This window comes from Bos taurus, chromosome 25, assembly GCF_002263795.3.
Source record: "Bos taurus isolate L1 Dominette 01449 registration number 42190680 breed Hereford chromosome 25, ARS-UCD2.0, whole genome shotgun sequence".
Lineage (NCBI taxonomy): Eukaryota > Metazoa > Chordata > Mammalia > Artiodactyla > Bovidae > Bos > Bos taurus.
Genome location: NC_037352.1, coordinates 10,181,170 through 10,197,689, shown reverse-complemented (window position 1 = coordinate 10,197,689; position 16,520 = coordinate 10,181,170). Strand labels below are relative to the sequence as shown.

The 16,520-nt window shown below is 47.6% G+C and overlaps 1 protein-coding gene across 1 annotated transcript in view; it reads left to right on the top strand.

Annotated features, from left to right (window-relative positions):
- The first annotated feature begins 3,443 nt into the window (after positions 1 to 3,443).
- Positions 3,444 to 16,520, top strand: part of LOC616782 (uncharacterized) — a 164,984-nt gene continuing 151,907 nt past the window's right edge. Inside the window, exons 1-5 of the mRNA XM_059881464.1 lie at positions 3,444 to 3,642; positions 8,503 to 8,556; positions 9,888 to 10,048; positions 14,145 to 14,215; positions 16,345 to 16,510. Coding sequence (XP_059737447.1) covers positions 3,576 to 3,642; positions 8,503 to 8,556; positions 9,888 to 10,048; positions 14,145 to 14,215; positions 16,345 to 16,510 — 519 coding nt within the window. The 5' untranslated portion in view covers positions 3,444 to 3,575. The remainder of the gene's footprint in view (positions 3,643 to 8,502; positions 8,557 to 9,887; positions 10,049 to 14,144; positions 14,216 to 16,344; positions 16,511 to 16,520) is intronic.

Sequence of the window (16,520 nt, the reverse complement as noted above, 5' to 3'; positions counted from 1 at the left end):
CTCTGTCTTATTTCAGTACTAGAAGCTTTCCTCCAGTTCTTTGCCACCCCAATCCTGCAAATTCTTTCAAGGAGGAAGCAGCTTAGTTTTCGGTGGGAGGATGAGGAGGTAGGAAGTCTTGGCTAGGAGAGGCTGATAGTGAATCAGATCTTTGAATCCTGGTGCTCCATCCAACCAGTGCACCAGGTTTTTGTCCGGTAATGATGGAAATGGGGAAGCAAGGCCAGAGATGCTGGGAGCCCTACCCTGGTCAGTTCCAGTAGCCTGGGTGATGGCAAACCCAAATGGCCATCAGAATGTCCTGGGGAGAGGAAGCGGGAGAGCCGCCCCCCACACCAGTGGTTCTCGTTTTCCAGGCCTCTACTGTGATGCTGTTGTGTTAATTGAGAAACATCATACGGAAAGTTGAACCGTTTTTTTTTTAACTTTGCTTTTTAAAAAAGTAATCTGTATTTGTTTGGCTGCACCAGGTCTTTAGTTGCTGCAAACACGCAAACTCTTGTTGAGGCATGTGGGGTCTAGTTCCCTGACCAAGGATGGAACCTAGACCCCCTGTACTGGTAGCACAGAATCTTAACCACTGGACCACCAGGGAAGGCCCTGTAAGGGTTTTTTCCAGATTCCTGACTGTGAAAGGGGAAGGAATCTAGACGTGTGGGCAGAGACCAGAGTCTCCTGGAGGAGAAGATGGAGAAAGTGACAACCACTGAGTAAAGCTGCCCAAGTTAAAAGCTTAGGGACCCTGGAGCAACCCTGGGTTAAAATCCTCAGAAGCTGCGTGACTTTGGGCAAGTGACTTAACCTCTCTGTGTCTCTTCTTTTTGTTTGTGCAATGGGATGCTGCTAGTTCAGCCTGGCGGGTTGTTGGTGATGGGGGTGGGCGGTGGGAAGGTTTGACTGAATGAGTTAATGTTCAGTGAGTGTTTTGCCTTGTACCTGTACAGGTTTTTAAAAAATTGAGATATGTTTGCCACTTGACATTGGATAAGCTTAAGGCATGTGACCCATTAGTTTGATACATTTATACTGCAATACTGTTGCCTTTGTAGCCTTAGCGTCATATATAATGTATTTCTTATAGTGTTGGGGAAACTTCAGATCTAGACTCTTAGCAAGTTCAGTATTTACAATAGCATTTTATTGTCTGTGAACACTGTACTGTGTATTAGGTTCCAGGACTTATTTCTCACCCAGTCACAAGTATATAGTTTTCTAACAATATTACTATCAAGTCTTCGAAGTCCTGAGAAATCTCTCCTCCATAAGCTGTTCCCAGTGATTCCCTGACTAGGGCTCTCCTTAGTACATTTCATGTTTTTTGCGTGTGCCTCTCATTTCCCTTCAAGAATTTTAGCTCATCCAGGCCAGCCCAGTCGGATATCGTTTTCTGCTTTTTCTCACAGTATTTAGTAGCACGCCCTGCCCATAACGCATCGTGGGGTCCCAGGCAGCTGTAAGCTGAATGGCCATTGCCGTCTTCAGCCCTGTGTGTTGGGAGTTTCTGTGCTCACGCAGTACAAATGCTTGAGCTGCAGGAAGGGAAGGTGAAATTACTGGTTTCAAAATATAAAAGAAAATGACTCGGGCTTCCCTGGTGGCTCAGTGGTACAGAATCCGCCTGCGAGTGCAGGGGACACGGGTTCGATCCCTGGTCCAGGAAGATCCCACATTCCTCACAGCAACTAAGCCCGTGCACCACAACTGTTGAGTCTGTGCTCTATAGCCCGTGAGTGGCAGCTCCTGAAGCCTGTGCGCCTAGAGACTGTGTTCTGCAACAAAAGAAGCCCGCACACCACAACTAGAGAGGAGCCCCTGCTCACTGCAGCCAGAGAAAAGCCCCCACAGCTACAAGGGTCCAGTACAGCCATAAATAAATAAAATTTAAAAAAGAAAATGGCCCAAGTCTAAAAGCATAATTGGTTATTTCCATAGAACATAACGTGTCAGTCAAGTTGGTGTTCATTTAAGAAAGCTACATTTAACTGTTAAGAGGTGAATGAACAAACAAATGTGCTTTACCCACTCGATGGAACAATATTCAGCTATAAAAAGGAATGAAACACAGAGGCTAGTACATGGCTGAACCTTGAAAATGTGGTGCCCAGTGAAAGAAGCCAGGCATAACATGCCACGAGTTGAATGATTCCATTTCTAGGAAGTGTCCCAAAGGGGCAAATCCATGGAGACAGGAAGCAGACCACTGGGGACCAGGGACTGGGGTGACGGAAATGAAGAATGACCGCTTGTGGGGGGGTGGGGGTATCTTTCACGGTGATGAAAATGTTCTAAAATCGGTGCTGGTATTGGTTGTACAAGCCTGTGGGTGTACCAGAACTACTGAATTGTGTACTTTCAATGGGAGAATTGTATGACCTATCTCAATGCACGTGTGCTCAGTCATGTCTCTTTGCGACCCCATGGACTGTAGCCGGCCAGGCTCCTCTGTCCGTGGGATTTTCCAGGCAAGAATACTAGAGTGGTTTGCCATTTCCTTCTCCAGGGGATCTTCCCAACCCAGGGATCAAACCTGCGTCTCCTGCACTGGCAGACGGATTCTTTACCATTCTGCCACCCATCTCAAAGGGGTTTGTAAAAAAGCACATGTGGGGCTTCCCTGGTGGTCTAGTGGTTAAGACTCTGTGCTTCCACTGCAGGGGGCATGTGTTCGATCCCTGGTTAGGGAAGTTCCCTGCATGTCGCATGTCATGAGTTGCAGCCAAAAAAGAAAAAAAAAAAAAGAAAAGGAAAGCACACTTATTGTGGAAGCAGATGCATAAGAGGAGGGGCTAGTCCATGAGACCTGCAGGGGCTGAAAGAGGTGGTAGCTGAGGAGCTCGGCTGCCTGCAGCCCAAAAACCAGGGGGTGCCGATGGATGGCAGGGAGCCTGGGAGTACGTGTGAGTGGACCATCAGGCTTCCCAGAAGACTTGCCCTGCTTCTCTGCTGGTGGTCCTCATGTGTGCAGGAGGGAGGCCTTGGGCCTGAAGCATGGAAATAAGACCTCTCAGCTGCGGAGAGCCATTTCTGAGGCTAGGCTGGCCCTTCTGTTTACTTTGCCCACCCTAACTAAGTACTGGGAATAACAAACCCCAAATCAGACCTCAGAACTCAATATGGTGGTGATGGTTGCATAATGTCACGAATGTACTCAATGCCACCAAATTACCACTTTCAAATGGCTAAAATGATAAATGTTATGTTCTATCCATTAGACCACACACAAAAAAGGGCCAACCATGCTACACTGCCTTCTGCCCCAAGAGCTCTATTTACAAGACTTGAAGAGGCAAATCTTTTTCTTTTTTTCCTAGACAGAAAAGGGATTTTTTTCCCCCTCACTGATCAGAAGCACCCCCTTCCTCCCTCCCTCCTGGGGCTAAGAACTTTTTTAGAGGCTTCTGATTGGCTGGGTCTTTGCCCTGGAAGCCCCCTCCTCCCCTTCCCATCCCCTGCTTGCTGGGAGAGTGGATTGAAGCTGAACCCTCTCCTTTGGGAGAGAAGGCTCCTTTCTGGACTGTTTGGAGTTGCCCTGCAGAGAAAGGCTGGTGGCGTGGGGCTGCCTTGGGCCAGCGGCAATGCCAGCGCTCCTGGGCTTCCTTGGTCTGGTCCTGTTCTGGGTGCTGGTGCCAGCGACTGCAGGGAGTAAGTAAAGCTGCTCAACCTTATTCTGTTGGGGCGAAGGGGCGGCAGCCCAGATCCACTTGGGATGGTGTTTTTATAGCCAGATGCCTGTTTACCGGTCCTTCTGCACATTCTTGGTTTTACCTTTCATGGGGGGAGAAGGAAGGAGAGATTACAAGTGGGTGCCTCGTCTCTCTCTCACTCCCATCTTTCACCAACATCCTCTGGAATCCAGAGTCCAGATTTGAAATCCTAAGTGAGGAAACTCTGACTTCTAGGCTCCCCAAGCCTGTGTGCAAGGATGCTTAGCAGTCTGCACGGTAACAATGTGAGATGAACTTGAATTTGTTGTCTGTTTATTGCAGGAAGGTATAAGACAGTGCTATCCACTAAAAATACAGTGCAAGCCAATATGTAATTTTAAATGTTCAAGTAGCCACATTTAAAAAGTGTTAGAAGGTAAAATTTTAAAGCATTTTTAAAATTTTATTTTGGTTGCCCTGATATTCATTGCTGCGCATGGGCTTTTTCTAGTTGTGAGTGGGGGCTTTTTAAAAAGAAAAACAACTTTTAATTTTGTACTGGGTTTAGCTGATTAGCAATGTTGTGGAAGTCATTTCAGGTAAACAGCAAAGGGACTCAGCCATACATATGTAAGCGTCCATTCTCCTAGCAGAGGTGTCTCTTGTTGAAGAGCACTGGCTCAGTAGTTGTGATGCGTGGGTTTAGTTGTCCCACAATATGCGGAATCTTCATGGACCAGGGATCCAACCTGTCTCCCTTGCATTGGCAGGTGGATTCCTAACCACTAGGATCACCAGGGAAGCCCTGAAATTAATGTAAAAGTATATTGTAATTGTTGTTCAGTCGCTAAGTCGTGTCTGACTCTTTTTTACCCCATGGACTGCAGCACACCAGGCTTCCCTGTCCTTCTCGTCTCCCGGAATTTGCTCAAATTCATGTCAATTGAGTCAGTCATGCCGTCCAACCATCTCATCCTCTGCTGCACCCTTCTCCTTTTGCCTTCAATCATTCCCAGCTTCAGGGTCTTTTCCAATGAGTCAGCTCTTCGCATCAGGTGGCCAGTTATTGTACTTGACCCAAAATATCTAAAATATCATTAGAAAATGTAATCAATATAGAAATTATTAATGAGTTTTATTTTGTTCTTCGAAATCCAGTGTGTCCTTTATACTTAGAACATTTGAATGCTAAATATTCATTGCAAATGCTTGATCTCTTATTAGATATCTTAAAATGTTGAGTTGAAAGAGATGAATGAAGTCATTATGCTTTTGACTTTGGGAGTGGGACATGATGAGGTTTTAGTATTGAGTGGAGAAGTACTTATTTGAGACAGTAAAGATGGGAAATATGAAATAGTTATCTCAACCATTCTGGGTAAGACAGAAGTAGGGGTTAAAGTCAAGGCATGGATCCTCAGATTTTATCAAACAAGGTAAATTTGGACATGAAGCAAGACTATTTATGGTGTATTCTGTAGAATGTGATAAGGCAAGAGTGGGGCTAAACATGCAAAGAATTCTTGAAAACACTAGGTTTATATCATAGTACTATGCTGCTGCTACTGCTAAGTCGCTTCAGTCGTGTCCGACTCTGTGTGACCCCATAGATGGCAGCCCACCAGGCTTCCCCGTCCCTGGGATTCTCCAGGCAAAACACTGGAGTGGGTTGCCATTTCCTTCTCCAATGCATGAAAGTGAAAAGTGAAAGTGAAGTCGCTCAGTCGTGTCTGATTGTAGCGACCCTGCGGACTGTAGCCTACCAGGCTCCTCCGTCCATGGGATTTTCCAGGCAAAAGTACTGGAGTGGGGTGCCATCGCCTTCTCCATCATAGTACTATATCACTTCGTTTTATATAATGTGCTTTGTGGAGAATGACGATTCCATCATTTAATAAAAATTAGCTCAAATCCCCACCCCCAATTCTTTCACATACTGAGTCGTTTCAAACATCTTTTAAAGTTTTCCACAGGGAGTGGGAGGGAGGTTCAAGAGAGAGGGGGCATGTGTATACCCACGGCTGATTCACACTGGAGTATGGCAAAAGCCAACACAAAGTTGGAAAGCAATAATCTTCCCATTAAAACATTAAAAAAATTTAATTAAAAAGTTTTCCGATAACTGACTTGAGCATAGGTTTTAAATTTTATTAAAATTACATAAAATGAAAGGCTTCTTCATAGCACCAGCTACATTTCAGATGTCCACTAGCCACATGTGGCTGGCAGATACTTCCCAGACAATGCAGGTCCCGTCACAACTGTTTTGCTCACTGTATTTTCCCTTGTTTGCCTCTCACACAGTTGGTGCCTAGTGAGTCTGTGCTGGCTGGGTAAATAAATGAATGGGAATCAGACCTGACCTCTGAGAAAGCTGAAATGAGGCTCGATTTCATTCCTGAGTGGTAGAGATGACATCAATTTCAGTCCATTTCCAGTCTGTCCCTAGAAGTGATGAAAAGATTTATCACTCCCCAGTTTTCGACATTTCCCCCTTCTTGGTTGATACGTTTAGTAGGATAATTGAATGGTCTTTGTTCTTCAGAAACTTTTTTTTTAAAGCTTTAGATATGTCTTTGTAAGTGCTTGAAAAATGGAAGGGAAACAGACTTGGTTCAAGCAGAATGCTCTCCGAACACCCCTTCTTCCTGGGAGCTCGTGGTAGACCCAGGCTTGCAGGCATCACTGCTCTTGGCGTAGCTGGGCAGAAAAAGCTGATGCAGAGGTTATCGGTGGAACAAAGAAGCTGAATGCTGGATCTGTGCACAACTGGGAGTTTAATGGTTATGCACGAACATGTTTAATTTGGAGCCCAGGGTTCAAGTGATCAAAGAGCTGAAGGCAAGTTGGCAGGGAAATTGATTGAGTTAAATATCTTTGAAATGTGATTTTATCCATTGATATTCTACTTTAATGCAAAGAGTATTTTGTTGGATGAGCCAAAACATTCAGGGGAAGCAAAAACTCTGCCAAATACCATACTGTTTTCTATTATTGCAAAGGTTTAAATGAAATGGCATAAAATATACTTTGCCCCCATTTTGGGAAACTATATTTTTCTTAAGGGATTAAAAACAGGCTGGCACATGTCATGATTACCAGTTGAGGCACAGTGGGGTGGTTTTGAGAATAGAAATGCTCTTACTGGAAAGTCATTCTATGAAAATGGCTGCAGATGGACCCCTGGCTAAGGCTGTTCTGAAAGGATATGGATGATGTCCAGGAAATGCCAGGCATGTGGCTGGAAGGAAGGACAATGAGGAGTAGGTGAAAATGGGGAGTCTTCAGGTGAGGGTTGGGATGTGCGGGTGGAGAGAAGACGGGCCAGGGAAGAGGTCTGAGGGTCCCCAGCAGAGCATCCTTGGCAGCCTGAGGAGGTCCCTGGCTGTTCTGCTCATACCCTCATTGTCTTGCAGCTTAGATGGTGGGTGAATGAGGTATTATGAGATCGACCAGGGAGCTGAGCCAGATACCATCCTTCACTGCCACAGTCTTTCGGGCTTGCCTTTTTTGGTTCATCCATTCCTTTATTCACTCACTTATTCCTTTGTGACAATGTAGTGGTTAAGGCTGTGGACTCAGGATGCCTGGGTCCAAACCCTGGCTCCTCTACTAACTATGTCTCAGTCTCTGGGCCTCCGTGAAATGGGAGTAATAATCGCACTCACGACAGGGAACTGTCAGGATTGAAGGCGCTGAATATATAATTTGTTTGGAACAGCGCTTGGCACATGATAAGTGCTGTATGCTACATGTATTCATTCATTCATTCATTCCAGTATCGACTGGGAACCAGGCACTCGGGGATGCAATTTTGATGAAGATGACCAAGATAGTGAAATCATTAACATTTTTATAAGCATTGTGAAGAGAATAGGATGTTAAGATAGGGACTGACAAGGGGGGGTTTACTCTGGACAGGGAGACATGCTCACACTGGGGTCTGAAGGAGCATAGGACGTGAGAACTGGAGGAAGAGTGTTGAGACCAGAGGGAACAGTGTGTGTAAAGGCCTTGAGCTGGAGAAGGAGCAGCATGGCTGGAGGTCGAGTGGGGTGAGATATGGCCAAAGGGGCAGACAGAGGCCGGCTGGCTTGGGAAGGATTTTATTATGAATGCATGTGGGTTGGGGTGGTTGGGGAGAGACTTAGGAGCTCTTACGCAGGGAGTGATGCGATTAGATTAAGGGCTTTAAAACATGACTGTAACTGTTGGGAATGAACTGTGGACTCGGAACAGTTGGAAGGCTACTGCAGTGGTCTAGGTGAGAGAAGATGAGGCTTTGCCTGGAGTGATGGCTGTGGGGATCGAGACATGAATGGAGAGAGAGAAGGATGGAGTAAGGGAGAGAGGGATGGATAGATGGATAGAAAGATGGACAGAGAGAGACCGACGGATAGATGAATGAAAGGAGGGGTGGATGGGTGGATAGAGGGAGGGAGAGACAGACAGATGGCTGGAGGGAGGGAGGGGTCCACAGAGAGGTGGATGGAGGGAAGGAGGGATGAGCTGACGGAGGGAGGGGGGCTGGAGACCTGATGGAACTGGCAGCACTTGCCGACACGTGGGGCTTGGGCTGATGATAAGAGAGAAGGGGAAGCACAGCTTCCAGGTTGCCAGCTCGAGCAGTGGGAGGACCGTGGTATTAGTATCCAAGATGGGGAAGAGTGGGGCGGCTGGAGGGTGCATGGAGGTTACTCCCAGCTGCGTGCGAGAGAGGAGAGCGGGAATTAATCTCTTTTTGTCCCCCTGGCCCCTTTAATGTCCTCTTTCCAGAGCAGGTCAGTGGCCTATGGGAGGGAGCTGTCACATGTCTCCTCCTGGCCTTGCCCTGGTTCCATCTGATTTGTGATTTCAGAAATGCCAGACTCGCTGGTGGGGCAGGCGGCCTCCTGCATGACTTCCTGCACAGGTGAGTTTCTCCGGAGACCTTATCACACTTCTGGTGAACTCAAGACGAGTGGGGTGGCGGGAGGGGTGTGGGTTTGGGGAGGCGAAGCTGATCATGGCCAGGTCTAATTAGGGACAACCCCTGAGGGCCTCAGCCACATTCCCAGGGAGACCAGTGGGGAAGAGCAAGACTAGTTCTGCAAAGGCCACCCAGTCATCAGCATTTAGAGAAACAAATCACACACTCAGGTTAAAATGTCCTTAAACCATCCCAGCCCTAAAGCCCTGGGGCTTTCCCTCATACTCTGCGGTCTCCAGGTGGAGTAAAATCTTCAGCCAAGTGATTCTATTTGCATCATGGGGTGGAGTAGATGAGAGAAACTGGGGGCAAATAGCTTAGAAGGAAGCATTTTTGGAATGTGAGATGTGGTTATATTTTGAGCACAAAGAAATGAACATGAATGTGTTCATTCAATTTCAAAGCCCAGGAGAAGGATGAGCTGTCATAATTAATGCTTTAATGGTGTTTTGCAATTGGTCTGTGGTCTAAATAGAAGGTTCGGGAATCACAAACTCTCTGCTCTTGAGATCCGATCTACCCCAGAGTACCTCCCCCACATCCCCACCATCTCCAATACCTCCAGACTAGCCAGTTCTGCAGCTCTGTGTTCTGAAAAGATCAGGGAACTCTGTCCAACCCACCCCGCTGTCCCTGCTCATATCCACCAAGGCAGTAGATGAGGAATCATCAGTCAGTCAAGGTTTGGATTCCAGCTCTGCAACCTTGGGTAAGTTAGTTAACCTCTCTGAGCCTTGGTTTCCAATTCTGTAAGATGGAGAAAATAAGAGTACCCACTTCAAAGTTGTTATGAGGCTTCCAAAAGCTAATGTAAAATAGATCAGTGGTTTTCAACCAGGATGACCGTTTCTACCAGGGACATTTTGCAAAGTCTGGAGACATTTTTGCTTGTCCCAACTGGGGCGTGCCACTGGTGTCTGGAGATGCTGTTGAGCATCCTATAATGCACAGAACAGCCCCCACAACAGAATTATATGGTATCAAAATATTGATACCATGGAGGCTGAGAAACTTGAGTGTATAAAGCCCTTAGAAGAAGGCCTAGCACGTGAAACACTGGGTAACGTTGATTAAGCACTCCTTGTAATTATCTTCATTTTCTTCTTCACTCTCTTGGGGTCTGCAGCCTTCCCCTGAGCTGGGAGAAGGCAGCTCACCGGCCAGATGAGAGGGGAAGGTGACAGTTAGGATGCCTAAGTAGTCCAGGTGGAGCTGAGTCTCAGAAGGTGTCAGATTGTCAAGGTGACACCGTGTGCCCTCTCTCTGCCCTCCAGGGTCAGCTGATCCTCACCTCCCCGTGGGCACCAGATACGTCTATCACTTTTCCACTAACACCAGCACCAGCCTGCAGGGGGCCCAGGTGGGGGGGAGTGGCCTTGGTCTGCAAGGCTTGGTCACCCTTGATGTGCTTGGTCCTTGCCAGATGGCCTTACAGGTGAGTATCACTGAGTAACCAGGGGGTCATGTTGACATGGGGGAGGGCCACAGGGAAGCCACAGCGCCTGAAATCAAATTCAAGCGAGGGCTCTAGAGTAACATGGGAATGTGGCACCATTTTGGTTGTGGAGGGTCCAGGGCAGATCCAGTGTTGGGAGGAGTGGAGATTAAAGGAGGAGTGAAGGGTATTCCTCGGAGCAGGTATAGCCACAGGATGGGATCAAGCTATGTCCTTGGGAGGATCAGTTCAGTTTGGTTCAGTTGCTAAGTTGTGTCCAACTCTTTGCGACCCATGGACTGTAGCACACCAGACTTCCCTGTCCTTCACCATCTCCTGGAGTTTGCTCAAACTCATGTCCACTGAGTCGGTGATGCCAGCCAACCATCTCATCCTCTGTTGTCTCCTTCTCCTCCTGCCTTCAATCTTTCTCAGCATCAGGGTCGTTTCTAATGAGTCAGTTCTTTGCATCAGGTGCCCAAAGTATTGGAGCTTCAGCTTCAGCATTAGTCCTTCCACTGAATATTCAGGACTAATTTCCTTTAGGATTGCCTGGCTTGATCTCCTTGCAGTCCAAGGGACTCGCAAGAGTCTTCTCCAACACCACAGTTCAAAAGCATCAATTCTTTGGCATTCAGCTTTCTTTATGGTCCAACTCTCACATCCATACATGACTACTGGAAAAACCATAAATGGAGGGTCACAATTGGGAAATTGTAGGTCCCAGGGGTGAGCAAAATCAAACCAAATCAAGGCTTTGTAAGCAAAGGAGCAGACTATGATGGACAGCCCAGACCCAGCTGGGGACTCCAGGCCTGCCCTGGGCATCTCTGTACAGGCACACCACAGAGAGATTGTAGGTATGATTCCAGGTCACTGAAATAAAACAAATATTGAAATAAAGTGAGTCACACTAATTTTAGGGTTTCCCAGTGTATATCAAAGTTACGTTTGGACTAAATTGTAGTTTATTGTGTGCAATAGCATGATGTCTATAAAAAGTACATAATTAAAAAATACTTTATTGCTGAAGACAGCTAGTTATCATCTGAGCATTCAGGGAGTTGTAGTAGTCAGATTAAAGATCACTGATCATAGACCATGCTAACAAATATAATGAAAAAGTTTGAAATATTGTTAACACCACTAAAATGTAACACAGATGTGAAATGAACAAATGCTCCTGGAAAAACTGAAAGACTTGCTCAATGCAGGGTTGCCACAAACATTCAATTTGTTAAAAAAAAAAAAAAAGGCAGTGTCTGGGAAGCGCAATTAAGTGGAGCACTGTAGAACGAGGTCTGCCTTCATAGACAGTGGTGGTACTGGGTTAGGTCAAAGTAGAATTATGAGCTAGATTCTCTTAGTGGCTGTAGTGATGAAAATATTTTTCATCAAGATTTTCCTGAAGCTTTGTCATGTTCCTGCAAGCGGAAATGCCTGACTATTCTCTGGTCTCTTTCTGATGACGCTCATGTGTTTCCTGGACAAACCTTCCCACTCTGCATAAATGGCTGCCTAGTTTCCACTGAAGTCTCATGTCCCATTTGTAAGGGGTTTTTGAACTGACTGGAGTGCTTGCTGATGAGAGTTTCTCAAAACTGCTTTGTTATGTTTTCATGTAGACCACAGGATGGAGTCTTTTGTGAGGTGGCTCTGAGCTGCCTCTGACTTCTTAAACTATCCAAATATTGGTTTCAGTCAGAATTGCCACTTTGCTGTCCTTTAAAGTCCATCAAAACTGTAGAGGTTGTTTTTTCCACAGTCTTCACAAGGCAAATTGTGTACTGCTGCAATTTTGTTTGATTTGTTTTTAGCATTAAAAAAAGTGGATACTGTTGAACGTTGACAAGGGTAGAAAGAAGGGGCTCATTTCAGAGACTCGTGGCACAGTGAATTCCCTGGCAGTCCAGTATCTAGGACACCATGCTTCCACTGCAGGGGGGCACAGGTTTGACCCCTTGTCGGGGAACTAAGATCCCAAAAGCCACACAGTGTGGCAAAAAAAAAAATTGTGTCATAAATGGAAAATTTACAGCCACTTAGGCAATCCATTAAGTATATTTTTGTAGGAAAAGGGTGAACGTAAGTATTCAGGACAATGAATTTTACAGATTGAACACTCCTGTGTAGCCACCTCCAGATCAAGAAACTCCCATAACCTCCCTCTTTCTCTCTTCCAGTCCCTTCTCCCAAAGGCTCCCCTGAGTTCCAGCACCATGGATTAGTTTTGTTCATCTTTGAACCTCTCTTTAAGGGAATCATGCAGGAGGTTCTCTTTTGTGCCCGGTTTCTTCTTATTTTTTATTTTGATTTTTTTTTTTGATCATGGTAAAATATACATAATATAAAATTTATCATTTCAAGTGTTTCAATAGCAATATGTATCCTCCTGTTGTGTAACCATCACCACCCTCCACCCCTAGAATGTTTTCATCATCCTAAGCAGAAGCGCTGTACCCCTTAAATGACATGTATATAGTTTATTTATTGGCTATGCTGGGTCTTTGTCGTCGCGCGTGGGCTCTCTCTAGCTGCGGTGCTTGAGTTTCTCATTGCCATGGCTTCTCTCATTTCAGAGCATGGGCTCTAAGGCACGTGGGTGTCAGTAGTTGCTGCTCTCAGAGTCTAAGCATGGGCTCTGGGCTCAGTAGCTGTGGCACACAGGCTTAGTTGCTCCATGACACGTGTGATCTTCCCAGATCAGGGATTGAACCGGTGTCCCCTGCATTGCAAGGTGGAGTCACACTCTCTGGACCACCAGGGAAGCCCAGGATTAGTTATTCTGAAAACGTGAAATCACGGGGCAATGAAACCATGTGATACTATAATGACAGACACATGTCATCATACGTTTGTCTAAACCCATAGAATGTACGACACCAAGGAACCCTCATTTTTATTAGGGGCTTTGGGTGATGGTTATGTATTAGTATAGGGTCAGCAGTTGTGACTAATGTCCCACTCTGGTGGGGGATGTTGATAATGCAGAAGTCAGGGGGTACATGGGAAATTTCTATACCTTCCTCTCAGTATTGCTATGAACCTAAAACTGCTCTAATAATAATAATAATAATAAAAGTGAAATCAGTCAGCTTAGGGATGCAGAGTTTTTAAAAATTGTTTTGTTTTTGGCTGTTCTAGTTCTTTGTTGCTGCCTGGGCTTCTCTTTAGTTGGAACTAAAGGGCTACGGTCTAGTTGCCGTGTGCAGGCTTCTCATTTCAGTGGCTTCTCTTGTTGCGAAGCACGGGCTCGAGGTGCTCGGGCTTCAGTAGTTGCTGCTCCCGGGCTCTAGAGCACAGGCTCAATAGTTGTGGTGCACAGGCTTAGTTGCTCCGTAGCATATGGAATCTTCCTGACCTAGGGATCAAACCCACATCTCCTGCATTGGCAGGCGGATTCTCTAGCGCTAAGCCACCAGGGAAGCCCGGGATGCAGGTTTTACGGGTGATTTTATTTTTCATCTTTAGAGAGTCCATCTTCTTTAGCAATAAGTACACACATGTGTGAAACCATGGTGATCTGGGGACATCCGAGTCTTTTATTCATGATGACAAAGCACTTTTTGTTTGCTTTGCAATCCTAGCTTACTTTCGTTTATACTGTGTAGCCATATGAATCTCTCACTCAAACTTCCAGGGCCTTTTGGGGAAAAATGAGAAGCTAATGGGGCTTCCCTGGTAGCTCAGCTGGTAAAGAATCTGCCTGCAATGCAGGACACCCAGGTTCGAGCCCTGGGTTGGGAAGATTCCCTGAAGAAAGGGATAGGCTACCCGCTCCAGTATTCTTGGGCTTCCCTGGTGGCTTAGCTGGTAAAGAATCCACCTGCAATGCGGAAGAAGCTAATGAGAGCTTTCTGTACAGTGAGTGGGGAGCAGAGGGGCCTGACTGTTTAAATTATTTACCCTGGAGATATTCAACGTCTACCACCTCACATTAGAACCTTCTGCTCAATGGGCAGATCTCCCTGCCTACCCCTCCCTCACCAGCATGAATCAAGAGGAGGCCCAAAACTACTTTAGCTGGGGGAGGGGGCGCTGGTGTGGTCCTGGAATATCCCAGGAGAGGTCACCAACTCAGTGCATCCTGCTTCAGCTCCAGCACTTCCAGCTGACATCCATCCTGGGGTCCAAGGTGGAAGTTCTGAAGCAGTCGGAGAGTCTGAGGTAAGACGCTGGGCCTTGCTCCCCATGGGGCTCCCTTTTCCAATGGCCACTGGGTGCACCAGATTGTATTGAAAGAATCCAGTTAGGGTAACCCCCTTACATCAGAAAAAGGCCATTTTGGATTGAAGTTCAAAGAGGATTCCATCTTTGTTTTGACCTTGTAAACACCCAGACCATTGATGAGGACCATTGGGGGTTGTTGTGATGTGGGAGCCTTGAGGGGCTCCAAAGAGCTTCAGATGGCCTTCCCTTATCTGGAGGAAGGAACTCTCCCCCCATATTTTCCTGGATGTCACTCTCAGCATGTCCAGATTTTATGTCTGCCCAGCACCCTCTGGGCTTCATCTTTAAGAACATTCTGGAAGACACTGGGCACACATTGAGGCCTGCCCTTCTCCTCCTCCTCCCTGCTGAGATGGGGGTTTTCCCTGGAGACCCATAGCTTCTTTCTCCCTCCCCAAGCCAAGCTCCCCTTGGTGACCCAGCCAAGCCTGGAATTCTCCCTTGGCGTGTTTCCCAGGGACTCCTGAAGTGGCTTCCGGGCCACAAAGCTCAGTCCAGCCGCCAGTCTGAAGACAAGCCCATCTCCGCAGATTCCTCTTCCTTTTTAATTGCAAATTCATTTGTTAAAAAAATAATAATAAAGCCTTTGTGCAGGGATACAGGGATGGGGGAGCTGTCAGGGGCAAACGGATCCCCACTGAAAAGCTTAGGGGGGTCCTCTTCGAGGGGCCAGTCAGGGCTATTGTCCCTGGGGAGTCTCATCAGAAATGCTAAGTCAGTGCGCAGGGCTGTCAGCTCCTGGAGAGACCAGACTGACACTAGTTATTCCAGAAGGGTCGGGAGCCATTAGCATTTCTCTTGAGGCCTGAGGCCCTGGGGGCTGCCACGGTGGGTGGGGGAGGGGGCGGGGGCAGACTCCACGTGGAGCTGGAGAGGGGGCAGTGACCTCCCCCGGGGAAGTTCAGTAGGGACTCTTGTGTCCCCCGAGGTTCTGCTTGCTGGCTGCCCGGTGGGGTTTGGGGCTTTGCCAGTTTCCCCTTCATCACGGGGCACCTCCCTCTTCAAAGCTCCCCACACAAAGAGCAGTACTCCCCAAGCCCTCACCCCCAACTCTATCCTCTCCCTCACCAGGCTATACCAGACACAGGCTCCTGGTCTGTGTCAGGTGAGGGGTGACGGGAAGGGCACTGGGCTGAATTCTGGACCCAGCTCCTCCCAGACTTGCTGCGTGATCCTCTCCAGTCGCTCTCCCTCTCTGGGCCTCGTTTCCTCCTCCTACAGTGCTGGAGCCTAAGTCACTTCTGCCATGGTCCGTGTGCGGGTTGGAAAAAAATTTCCAGACACCAGGCAGAATGAGAGGAGAATAAAGTTTGGTAGAGTGGGAGACCTTGATAGAACAGCAGGCTGGCTCAAGGGAGAGCCGAACCCTTTTGCAGGCGAGCAGCCACTTTTTTAGAGCCTCAAGACAGAGAAAATTCCTACTGGAAGGGTGGCGTTATGTCATTGGTTGGGATGCTATAGGGTGGGTAATTGGGTGGGTATTTTACTTAATAGGGGGTCAAGGTTAGATCTGGAGGCTCATGGCAACAGTTGCTATGGGGTTTGGTCAGTTCCAGAGATTTTTATGCTGTGACCTTGGTGCAGGGCTCCACAACTTCCAGCTCAGGGTGTCTGAGACCTGTGACCTCCAGAGCCATCCTGCCTGGGTTCGGATCCCAGCTGTGGCCCTGAACAAGTCACCTTACTGCTCAGACCCTCAGGTTCCTTCCTATATAACGTGAATGGGCTGGGAAAATAAGTTTTGCAAGGCAGGACGCCCTGGGAAGTTCAGCTTTTTCTTTTTTTTCAAGCTGGGTTCACCCATTTTATTCAGGTGGTGACAAGGCTGAGAGTAGCTTCAAGCATAGACTTGGCTGTCTTTTGTGTGGTTTCGCTGAGACCTGGCTGGAGAGCTGAGCTGAGTTAGGAAGCCAGGCCATTTGGGCGGGGTGTGGGGATAGCTGGGTGCTTCCTAGGGACTGACCTATGGGAGGGGCCCACGCTGGAGGGGCACGGTTGCGTAGCAGAGAAGAGGTGCCCTGGGGCCTTAGATGGGCCGGTGCCCCCTGACGGCCACCCCCGCGCAGCGCTGTCCTGGGCCGGGAGCCCCTGCGCCTTGTCCTGCAAGCGGGGCGCGTGGTCCGCCTGTGCCCCCGCCGAGCCGAGCCACGCTGGGCCCTGAACGTGAAGCGGGCGGTGCTGAGCCTCCTGCAGAGTCATCCAGGTGTCCGCGACCCCCACACCGTGGAGGAGGTGAGTTCTG